Source organism: Pelobates fuscus, chromosome 1 (assembly GCF_036172605.1).
Source record: "Pelobates fuscus isolate aPelFus1 chromosome 1, aPelFus1.pri, whole genome shotgun sequence".
NCBI classification, from domain to species: Eukaryota; Metazoa; Chordata; class Amphibia; order Anura; family Pelobatidae; genus Pelobates; species Pelobates fuscus.
Window position 1 is genome coordinate 446,593,193 of NC_086317.1, and position 12,352 is coordinate 446,605,544.

At 41.5% G+C, this 12,352-nt stretch overlaps 1 protein-coding gene across 3 annotated transcripts in view; it reads left to right on the forward strand.

The window, feature by feature from the left end:
• Positions 1 to 12,352, forward strand: part of ALKBH8 (alkB homolog 8, tRNA methyltransferase) — a 40,169-nt gene that overhangs the window by 12,560 nt on the left and 15,257 nt on the right. For all 3 annotated transcript variants that reach the window (XM_063444917.1, XM_063444919.1, XM_063444918.1), the window contains 2 exons: positions 4,306 to 4,410; positions 7,088 to 7,158. In XM_063444917.1, coding sequence (XP_063300987.1) covers positions 4,306 to 4,410; positions 7,088 to 7,158 — 176 coding nt within the window. The remainder of the gene's footprint in view (positions 1 to 4,305; positions 4,411 to 7,087; positions 7,159 to 12,352) is intronic.

The following is a 12,352-nucleotide window of genomic DNA, read 5'->3' on the forward strand; positions in this document are numbered from 1 at the left end:
ACGCTCATGCTACCCAAGCGGAAGGGGGGCCTGGCCCTCCCAGACTTCCAGGTCTACTATAAAGCAACACACCTCCAGAGGATAGTGGAGTGGTCCAAAACAGGGGTCCACAAGCTGTGGAAGGAAATAGAGTCAGACCAGATAGCCAGGCCGATAGGGCTCCTACCGTGGCTAGACCACCACCAGGGTAGACAACTGGCTAACCCACACCCCCTAATTAGGGCAACCTTACTGGTCTGGCACAAATTGGGGACATCATCCTTCCTTACCACGCCCATCTCCCCACTCCTCCCCCTGACCCACAACGACGCCTTCCCACCCGGACTAGACGCTGGCCCGTTCCAACATATGCTGGGAAAACCACTACCCAGACTTTGCCATGCCACCACCAACGGCACGATAAGGACGCTTGAGTCCCTGATGCCCGCGGAAAGACCGACGTTCATGACGCAGTTCAAATATAGGCAACTACTAGACTACTTGCTAACCATCACCAAAGCCGTCCACGCCCACAGGCCACTCACGGACTTTGAAACGCTTTGCCACGACCCAGACCCACTAGACAGGGGGCTGTCCACGCTCTATGGTCTCCTCATGGAAGCGAAGAGGCTACCCCCACCGAGCTACATGGGCAAATGGGAAACGGACCTGGGGATCACACTCTCGCCAACCCAATGGGAAAAGATCTGTACCCTTTCCCTTTACTGTGCGACATCCAGTGGCATACAGGAAACGGCATACAAAGTGCTATCCCGCTGGTACCGCACGCCACAGGCCACCCACTCCTATGACCCAACCACCACCAACAACTGTTGGAGATGTGAGAAAGCACTGGGCACTTTCTTCCACATCTGGTGGACATGCCCCTTGATCCAACCCTACTGGGCAGCGATTCACGCGATTGTCGCACGGCTTTCTGACACACCACCCCGACTGGACCCAGCAACCTTCCTCCTGCACCACACCACCACCCGCAGCTCAACCTATAAAAAATCCATAACGATCAGGATACTAAACACCGCCAAAAGCCTAATTCCACTGTACTGGAAACAACGAACACCGCCACCTGTCTCTGCCTGGTTCAGGCGTATGGAGGAGCTCAGGACGCTGGAGGAGCTTATCTCACACGCAGACGGGAGAGAACAGGCCTACATGACGACATGGACACACTGGATACTGACCACAGCGAAACCCGACTTCCAAACACTTCTCAAAGACTGACCAGACATACAGAGGGGACAAAGACCACGCAGACGAGTGGGTAAGACAGGGACTGAACACAATCCAACACACCTAGTACATCGAGCCACTAAACATAGCGATTGAGGATATAGACGTAACCCTGACAGGGACACGAGACCATCCAAACCCATAGGGCATTGGTAACGCCTACCCAAACTCTGAGGTCCACACCCCCCCTCCCCCCCCCATCCCCCCTCACCCTCCCGGGCCGAGCGAGCTCGCAGGCCGCGCAGTCGGACTGGGACCCCGCGGATCGTCGCTGTACCACTGAAAACGTAACCTTACATGTATTAACCCGGAAACCTGCGTGTTTCCCTGCATTGGTAAATCGACTCTCAAGGCTTTATAGAACTGTATCCGACAAACTTCATGTGCTAATTATTGAAACCTGCGAGTTTCACTGAATCACCTTTGAGACATTTACTCTTATTCTTGTTTGACTGTATATTGTTGAAAACCTGAATAAAATGTAATTCACAAAAAAAAAATATATTTCATATATATTATTATATTATTTTATATCCCATTCTTATGGATTAACCAGCCGGCCCGTTATTGTCTATGCTGCTCTGTTGGTCCTTAGAGCACATTTTGCCCCTACCGGCTGCTGTAAGCATCCCACGCAGCCTTGCTTTGCAAACTACAGCACTCACACTGAAATCATTGGAAGGACCAATATTCGCTGAGATGTATCATCCTGACATTTATTTATGTATATGCTTGCTTCTCCATAATGTATTAAACGTTGTAGCTCAGCTCCCGGCTGAATTGTCCCTTAATAAAGCTTATACCAGTGAAGGTTCCCAAAATATACCTCCTCAACCCAAAATGAATGCAATAAAGTGAGATACTGCAGCATAAATAAACATTGATTTTATGTGTGATATATAATTCTCTCCTAATTGGTCTCCCCAGAAATCGTACTGGCTCACTCCAGCCTGTAATGAATGCTGCCGCAAGGCTGCTTTTTCTCTCCTGTCCCTATTCTCACACCTCACCCCTCTGTCAACCCTTACTTTGACTTTCTGTGCACTTTAGTATTCAATTCAAAATATTAACCCTTACCTATACAGCTCTAAACAACTCTACCCCCGCTACATTTCTTCACTAGTTCATAGGTACGCTCCTTCTAGGTCACACCCATCTGCCAGTGACGTTCTCCTGTCCAAGGTTTGTACCTCTGCTGCTAACTCACGCTTGCAGGCCTTCTCATGGGTGACTTTGATCCTTTGCCTCCCCCATCAGACTTAATCAACTAAAAAGTCCTTCAAATCCCATCTCTTCAAAATCGATATTGACCTCCCAGGGTAACTGTTATTTCATAAACGTATCTCTCGCTCACTCTTAGACGGCAACACTTAGATCTCACCTTCCAATTCTGCTACTTTGCCACCCTTTTGCTTGGTTGTAACAAATTGTCACTGTGACAACTTTTAATTGTCCATTTTTTGTGTTAAATTATCCTCTGCTGAATAAGCTGGCACTATACAAATACAATTTAATCTCACATTCCAAAGCGGGCTAGATATATCCATGCAAGAGTTTATTCTTTAACCCCTTAAGGACCAAACTTCTGGAATAAAAGGGAATCATGACATGTCACACATGTCATGTGTCCTTAAGGGGTTAATCTCAAAACTGTAATAAGCTGATTCCTTGTCAAACAGTTCCTTATCTTACAGCACTAACATGGATACACAGTGAGCTAGACAAATAAAAAGCAAATACTAATAGTGTACATTGTTATCCTATGCTTCCTAGCAACACTGAGTACCTTCAAGCACTCCACCAGACACCATAACCACCATGAACCCCACAGCCAGTGTTACAGCTTGGTTGGGGTCTCGCTGTCCTCCGCCCACCCTGGACCCAAGACCAGGATCCAGCTTCCAGTGGGTAGACCTCTCCTAGTCCAGAGAGTAAAGCAGTAAGTGTTGTAATCCAAGGGAGTATAGTGATTATAGCAATCCCCAGATTGAATATAGCTGTCCCCTCCACACATGAGACCAGGCTCTATGTTGAGGGTGAAGAGGAACTGCTTTATTGGTAGCCACAACTTGCCTTTTATGCAAGTCCCCATTCAAGGGATTTTTCCATGACATATTCCAGGGGCATTCCCCACTGGACCTGAGAGGGGACAATGACAAAGTACGCACTGTAATGACATTGGCTCTCAGGTCCAGGACACTCCCACATGAAATAGGATAATCCCTCCCCTGTGTCTGAGAAATAATTGAGTCAGGAACTGTACTAAACTCCATTATCTCCAGGCACTGAAAGCATACATTTTACAATATCCCAAAGGTACCCCCAAAACACATGGAAACCCCACAAAAGTCACATCCCCTGATAACCCTGATCTGGGGGACCAACATATCCAAAAATCACCCAGATCGGTTCAGGGGTTCAGGATTTCCATGGGAGTCATAGTTTTGACTGACCATGCACATGCCCAAAACAGTTCCAGGGAATAAGGCTAACGGTCGGTCTCTCTTTTTTTCGAGTTACAAAAATGCCTAAATCACATCATTTTTAAAGGGCCCATAGTCTTTTGGCAAGAGACTGGCCAGCAGGCCCTTCCAAGAACCTGTGGCGAGGTTACTTTCGCCACACTTGTTTTTATTGAAACATTTTGCATTTGCAATACAACATGTTCACACAGGGTATAGATAAGTGCAGGTATTGTAAGAACAGCAATTGGTGTTACAGTAACATATGTGGATCCAAATACAAGTTGTACATATGAAATAACAGGTTCCAGAACTACAAGCATGCCAATCGCTCAACTTTCATTTCTAAGTAGGACTTACATGGCTTCTAGGCTTATATAGACCGCTTGTTTAGCTTCCCATTCCGCCTGCCGAAAGAAAGATCAGCGCCATGGGGCCCAGGTCTGGGTGCATTTTTCTAGGTGAACCTGTAGACTGGTATAAATCTTGCTCCGCACCAATTTAATTACAGAGATGTTTTCATTTATGTAACAAATTGTCTTTCTTAGTTATTTTGTTCTGCATTTCTTTCCTTTTCTGTAATTGTTCATACTTTCCTCCTATGTTTACACAGGTCTTCCCGGCTTCTGCACATCTGTAGTGGAGAGATGTTTGCAACAAGGACTAATAAAACACAAGCCTGATCAGTTGACTGTTAATCAGTATGAACCAGGCCAAGGTGAGACACCAGGAATAGTGTGTGCGTGTGGATAATATATATGTATGTGTGTGTGTGTCTATATATATATATATATATATATATATATATATATATATATATATATATATATATATATATATATATATATATATATATATATATATAAAATATTTGTTGTGGTCCCCTGTCCACAATCCCAGACATACACACATGGATATGCTCCCTACGCTATACATTCTCAGCTACACATATGCATTCACAAACAAACCGCGAGACACACAAAGGTTCACACACAGATATACACTACTTTGACACACACGTCCAGTAAAGCAATGCCACACTCACAATTACACATTGCCAGAAACACATACTTCTCACTAGAGTGAGGATTGCCTGGAATGAAAATAAAATTCAAGGCCAAGTAGCTGAACTGGAAACTGTATTGACTTGGAGAAAATTTCTAATTTATATACTGTGTTTTGTTGTCAATTTTGAAATTCAGTTTGAGTTCCCAGCGACTGTTACTTCAGTGACTAACCCTGATGAAGACACATGCAGTTTCCATATCTTTTGAGTGCTGGAGGGAACCTTCACTGGAGTCCCGTGGGAATTGGCTGCTGTCAGTCCCTCTCCTTTGCTTGGCTCTGTGTGCCTGGGAGGAAGTGTCTTTAAATCACATTCTCCCTAGCATTGATTTCAGAAAGACCAGCCTCTGTTCAGGGGTCCACTGCTAAAACCGGTGCACTGTTAAATGCGGTCCGGTTTGGGGAGAGTTTTTTTTATGTTCCCAACAGAACCACATAGCGTTAAAGACTTCAATGAATTTTCCAGTGCTTGACCAGGCCCCTAAACACAGCATCCCATGATCAGGGTCCTGTATGTGTCTATATACATATATTTGAAGGTCTTACTTGCGATATGTAGATGATATGCAACAGTAACCTATTACTTTGGATCAATCATTGGAGATTTTGACCATGTTTTGCTCTTACCACATTCTGTGGTCGAGAAGGAATTTTTTTTCCTAGTTTGTTGCAAAATTGAAAGGCACCTCAAACTGGTTTATTTTTGTGTGGTTTTTTTTTTTTTGTTGAATTTGCTGAATTTGATTGACACCTAGTCAGTTTTCAGCCTATGTAACTATGTAAAACTTGGCTATATGCTGGAGCAGAACCAACACCAAGCTCACCAAATCCAAAGGCTAAAATGTTACAGTCCATGGTTGGTTTCTGTTTTTTTTTATTTTTATATTTTGGATCACCACCCTGCTTTGGTTTAAAAAACTGTAATTAATATACTGCTCCAATGGTAAGGGTACCAACAAATATGCAGGATGACGTCTGAAACATGATGCCTGTCTGCACTCATTTCCATGTCGCGCGATAATAATGCAATCAAGACTGCGTTTCTCCAAGATCTGACTTGAAGAATGTAGATGATTTGCAACATTAAACCTTAAATTTGATTTAATCAGTTGGGAGTTTTATTGTTTTTTCTGATTTAGTTTTTTCTTACCACAGATTTTTTTTTTAATAATTATTTTATTATTTTAAAATAATCATTTTATTTGATTAGAGTAAGTAGCTGGGAGGGTTATTTCTGAGATTTGAATGCTGACCCCCAGATTTAGGTATTACCTTTCCAGCAGGGACGTACAAAAAAAAAAATGGAATACCTATGAATCGCTCCAGTGTAGAGTTAGTGATTCTCAATTTACATATGTTTAGCAAGATTACATCTTTCCCCTCCAAGCAATATAAGTGTCTCTAGTACGTCTCAATACATCAACTTTGAGTGCCTTTACCGTTAGGTAGCTGCACAGGTCTAACAATGTGCAATAAATCAGTGTTTTAAGTGGCCTTTATTCGAGACACTGTATCTAGTTCACCCCGTTTAGCTGCCTGTAGTTACTAGTTTACGTCTTATCGATACTTGGCTTACATTTCCTTTCTGATACTCTGTTCATACTTTTATACTACTAGTTGTGTAGCTTTTACCATTGACCAGACAAGAGAGTTCTTAATTTAGAACACTTTTGGAATCCTTTTGATTGTAATAAAGCTTCATGCCCTGGATACTGCTGGTACTTTTTAACCGACTAGCTACTTCAGTCCCAATGTAGGGCAGAATCCTGGCGGCAATGCCTATATAGTTAATTTACTTTTAATAATAATAATAATAATAATATTAAATTCGAATGCAAGTAGAAATAGAAAAAGGTTTATAATAGGTTGGATAAATAACACGGGGAGCTGTTACTTTCAATAATTTTTAATATTATGTTTACTTATTCCTATATTTAAGAAATATTTTTTGTGAAGTGGGAAAGTGAAAATTAAACGTTGAAATCTGCACTTTTTTATTTTTATTTTAAATCTAACAACTGTCTTCCCCGTCTTGTTTCCTTGTCAATCATGGTTATAAGCTTTTCATTTGCACTTGGCAGTCATCAAACCGCATACAGGGAAGAGGTGGCTACGCCTGGATTTAAGTGGATTGTAATGTAATTTGTTAAATATAATTTTAACGGAGACACAGCGTCACATGAAAAAGGGTTACCGCTAGCTATAGCTATATTTTATTCACTGGTGTAATTTTCAGAGAACAGGTGGTTCCCGTTCAGTCTCACAATTCTGGTCATATTTTTTCCTAAATTTTCTTTAGAAATGTATTTATTTTTTCTTTCATTTCATAGGAATCCCGCCACATATTGATACACATTCTGCTTTTGAAGATGAAATAATCTCAATCAGTTTGGGATCAGAGGTGAGAGAAACCTATTCGATTCAGTAAAATTTTCAATCAAATGGATGCAGTTTGACACACAACTTGGGAATGGTTCTAGAGTCATGCTGACACTATAAAGTGTTCTTTAAATATTAGTGGCTGAAATGTAGATACTAATCAAACCCTGTCCTTTCGATGAAACTATTGCAAAACGTTCTTTCACTGATTATAAAAATTATGATGCAGTTAAAGGACCACTCCACACCCATAGAGCAGTGAAGTGCTTTATATTTTATTTATTAATGAAACACTCCGGCATGGATGAAGCAGACTATGGATTTAGACTGTATCATAGTATCACAACAGGTAAGTGTAATATTTGGAAGTATTGCCCCACGGCATTTAAAGATCTGGGAATGGTTTGGAGTTATAGTAGAGTTGGGATGTGGGAATGACTGGAGGGGAATGGTTGGGAAGACCGCTCACAGTAGGTAATGGCAGTGATTGAGAAGGTATAGCACAGGAGGGAACAAGAAGGGCAGCGATTGACAAGACTTGTCACGGGAGGGAATGTGCAAGGAAGTGATTGAGAAGACTTTTCACAGAAGGGAATAGGAAGGGCAGTGAGTGAGAAGTATCACGAGAGGGAATGGGAAGGGCAATGATTGAGAAGACGTATCACGAGAAGGAATGAGAAGGGCAATGATTGAGAAAAGATGTATCACGGGAGGGAATGGGAAAGGCAATGATTTAGAAGACGTATCACGGGAGGAAATGGCGAGGCCAATGATTGAGAAGTGTTTCTAACCACTAGCTTGTTCCTTACCTGCAGTAATGCTCCTTCCAAACATACACAGTATATGTTCTAATATATATGTATCATGGAAGGGAATGGGAGAGACCTATTACTGGATGGAAGGTCAGTGATTAAGAAGAACCATCACTGGAAGGAATGGGAAGGGCAATGATTGAGAAGATGTCTCACAGGATGGAATGGAGAGGGCAATGATTGCAAACATGTATCACAGGATGGAATGGAGAGGTGATGATTGAGAATGAGTATTAAAGGAGAGAATGGGCAAGGCAGTGGTTGGGAAAGTGTTTCACAGATGGGTATGGCTGGGCAATGATTGAGAAGTATTTCACAGGAGAGAACGAAGAGGGCAGTGATTGTTAAGACATATCACAGGAGAGAACAGGCAGGGCAATGAATAAGAATGACATCACAGGAGTGAATGGGCAGGACAGTGATTGAAAGACGTATCAGAGGAGGGAATGGTAAGGCAATGTTTGAGAAGACGTATTATAGAAGGGGAAGAACGGGCAAGGCAATGGTTGGGAGAGCATTTCACAGCACGGAAGGGGTGAGATAATGCACTATAGAATACTCTGGGCATTACATTTTCTAGTTGCCATGGTGACCAAGTACCTGATGTATTTTGAGCTTTTCCATACACAAGCAAAGTGTTACAATGCAATGAACCTAGCACATTTCAACAAATCCTTTCATAACGTAGCTTGTGTACGGGTAAACTCAGTGTTTAATTAAAAGAAAGAAAGAGAAAAAAAATGAACCAAGAAATAAATGGATTCATAAGTCACTTGAGAGAACGCTATGAATAATTTACCAAATTAATTTGGCTTGTATTTAAGCTAAGCAATTTGTTGTTTTAATATTTATTTATTTTTTGCTGCTGCTGTTGTTTTGGAGAACATAATAAGAATTTAATCAGTAATAAGATTTTCTCCACACCATACTTTTTTTTTTCATTAAAATTCGGCTTGAAGTTTAGATCAGTTTTTATGCCCCAGTAACTGCATTGTTGACTTCCAACGTGCAAATTAGAATTAATACTGACTGCCAACCCATTTAAATATTTGGGTAGACTATACCATAAAAAAGCACGGCACATAAGTATAATATTTCCACGATGATTAGAATAATGAATGTTTATCTGAAGAAAATACAATTTGCCGTATGTATCAAAGCATAACCGATATTAGTTTTGGCAAACGTGCTTTTCAAGAAGCAGTTACCTTGGAAACCTGGTAAGTGCCTATCGGCATTTAGCTGTTGACCTCATAATTGCACCTGCTTTGCCTTGGTGAGTATGGCCCTATAATTGCAATTGTTTATTAGCAATTGTCATTTATTTGCATTAACCATCAGAGAATTATTGCCCCTTAAAAAAAATATATATATATTTTAACACTGTGTTTATGCTATTATATTGCATCAATTCTATTATTATTAATTAGTATCCTGATAATTTTTCTTGCAAATATTTATAATGTTAGCTTGCTGAGGTCAGCCTACAGTCGAATTACACCAAGTAAGCTGCAACATAAGGAGGATGGTTTAACCCCTTAAGGACACATGACGTGTGTGACACGTCATGATTCCATTTTATTCCAGAAGTTTGGTCCTTAAGGGGTTAAACACTGGACAATTGTTAGATCATTATAACTTGCCCGTCTGAATCTCAGTGTGTACCTGCCATGGTACATGTAACTTTAGTGTAAATTAAAGGGACACTATAGTCACCAGAACAACCACAGCTAATTGTAGTTGTTCTGAAGAGTAGAATAATTCAGAGAAAATGCAGTGTTTACATTACAGCTTAGGGATACCTTCACTGGCCACTCCTTAGATGGCTGCTAAAGGAGCTTCCTGGGGCAGTGCTGCACAGTGTGACTGACCTTTAGGGTCTCCACCCTTTGCATGCAGACACTGAACTTTCCACATAGAGTGGCCAGGACTGTGTCTGCCTTGTGCTGGCTCTGACCCTAATCTGCCTCCTTGACCATCTCAGCCGATTCTTTGGGAAAGCATTGCGATTGGCTCAGACTACCACTTCTGATGAGGTCAGCAGGCAGATCAGGGGCAGAGCCAACAGCTGCAGACTTGAATACAAGTAAGATACTACTATATTTAGTTAGGCAGGAGGGGGGGGGGGGGCTAGATGGTGGTTTTAACACTATAGGGTCAGGAATACATGTTTGTGTTCTTGACCCTATAGTGTTCCTTTAAGGACCTTGATGTTTAATATGTACATCATGCTAGCAGAATTGCTAGAACATGGATATATATATATATTTTACCTATTTAAAATTCTGGTTTCTTCTCCACCTGTAAATCATCTTTTAGCCAAAGTCATAGACCTCTATGCCAAAAATTGAGTGACAGGGGAGAGCAGGTGAGTATTGCTGCCAATATTCTTGGTGAACACACCTTGTGTTTGCTACAGGATAAAGGATTGAAGTTATAGATTTCACTTGGTTCTGAATCACAGATGAGTTGTCAATGAAGCAAGAATTTTGGCAACATGGGGGAGGATTAGGGAACACAGAGTCATGTTGGAGTGTGGAAGGTGAGTCCATTGTCTAGAAACACTCTCTTTAATCTGGTGGATCTTTTACACTCGACCAAGCCAACTTTTGCTGAGACCTTGGGCTTTGGTGCAGCCAGAGGGCGGGATCAGCAATATGGCCTCCATTATTAGATGTTTGGATAATGTTTTCTTATACTTAGAAATTGATAATTTCGTATGGCTTAGGAACATATCAACATATCTGCAGGGTGAAATTCAACTTCCTTATCAGCAGCTCTTGTCAAAACATCATACATTTTCCTATAGAAAGGAGACAGAACTGAACATTCCCAGAAGATGTGCAGTAAGGTTCTGGACAGCCACTTCAACTCCAGTATTGGTCCATCACCCCATTAAAGAATTTATATAATTTTGCACAGTTTTATACCAATTCAGAATAATTTTATAATTCATTTCTTGAGTCTTCGAGCATTGAGAACTGTGATGTGTCCGTATGAGCATTGTTGTCCAGTCTTGAAAAAGCATCTTCCTAATAGTTCTTAAGCCTAAACTGAGTTCCAGCAAGGACAATTTGGTACAGAGTGAGAAGCACTTCTATTGCACGGAACCAATGTATCGCAGCATCTTCAAATGGAAGGAGTTGCAAATGCAGAGGCATTATGGAAGCGCAAATATGTAAGCTGGTGATATTGACAAATCTCCAGAGGCGTGGGCTGTCTTTCTTGAGTCGGCTCTGGTAGAGGCACCAAACCACCATCCGAACTAAGTGGATAAAGATATGTGAGCCTTTCCCAGAGAACCTAAAGACCTGTTGATCCGTATTCACTTGTAATTACGGAATTCCTGTAATTTGATGCATTGGTCCGAAATTAGATGAGAGTGCTAAATGAAATTGGTACCAGGTTTGTAATGTGGCTCCTGTTAATGGTTGTGCTTTGATTAAGTTAGCCAATATATCCGCCAACCTCACTGCCTTGGGGTTCAGCCCAGCTTGCCGTTTCTCGCTCCAGTGTCGGCCAGACACGTTGAGTCTTGATATGATGCCACTTCACAACACGGGTAAAGTGAGCTCCCTGGTAATATTTTTGAAGGATAGTTAGCCAGATTGTTTTGATCTAATAATTTGGTAAAACTTGAGCCATGGCCTCTTCCCCTTACACACACAGAGGATTAAAGCCGAGTTGAGGGAAGAGAAGAACGCCTGGGGTATGGAGATTGGAATGGTCTGGAATAGATGGAGCATTCTAGGCAACAGATTTGTCTTAATGTAGTTTATGTGTCTGAATCAAGTGAAATGTGGAACTGACCAGGCACTCATCTCCTCCTGGAATCTAGTTAACTTCAGAAAAAAATCAAGCCTGTGAAGGTTCTTCAGATCTTTAGGGACTTGTACCCCCAGGTATTTGAAAATGTCCTGACACAATCGTAATGAAATTATTGAGCAGAGGTATTCAGCTTCTGCAGTTGGGACTGAGAGGTTCAGTGCCTCATGCTTAACTACATTAAGTTTAAAGTAGCTTAAATCACCATAAATGTGAAACTCCTTCCAGATGTTTGCTAGATTTGTTATTTTTTGCTCAACATAGAAGAATGAGTCATATGCGGATAATTTATGGTCAACCCCAGCATGTTTCTCGCCGTCGGTCTCAAATTGCAGATGTTTTCGCCCAGACCAATCTTGCGAATAGTTAAGTGTATAAATGTCAAGTCCACCTTGTCAAATGCTTTTTACGCATCTGTAGAGAGGAGGACGATTCAATTCTTGGACTATTAAAAAGTCATATTGTATTGTATTTGGCTTCTCTGACACTTTGGTCTGGGAAAAATAGAGATGGTACATCTTCGTGCAAGAGGGAATCTAGAATCACAATTCAGTAGTGAAATGGGTCTGTAACTGGCGC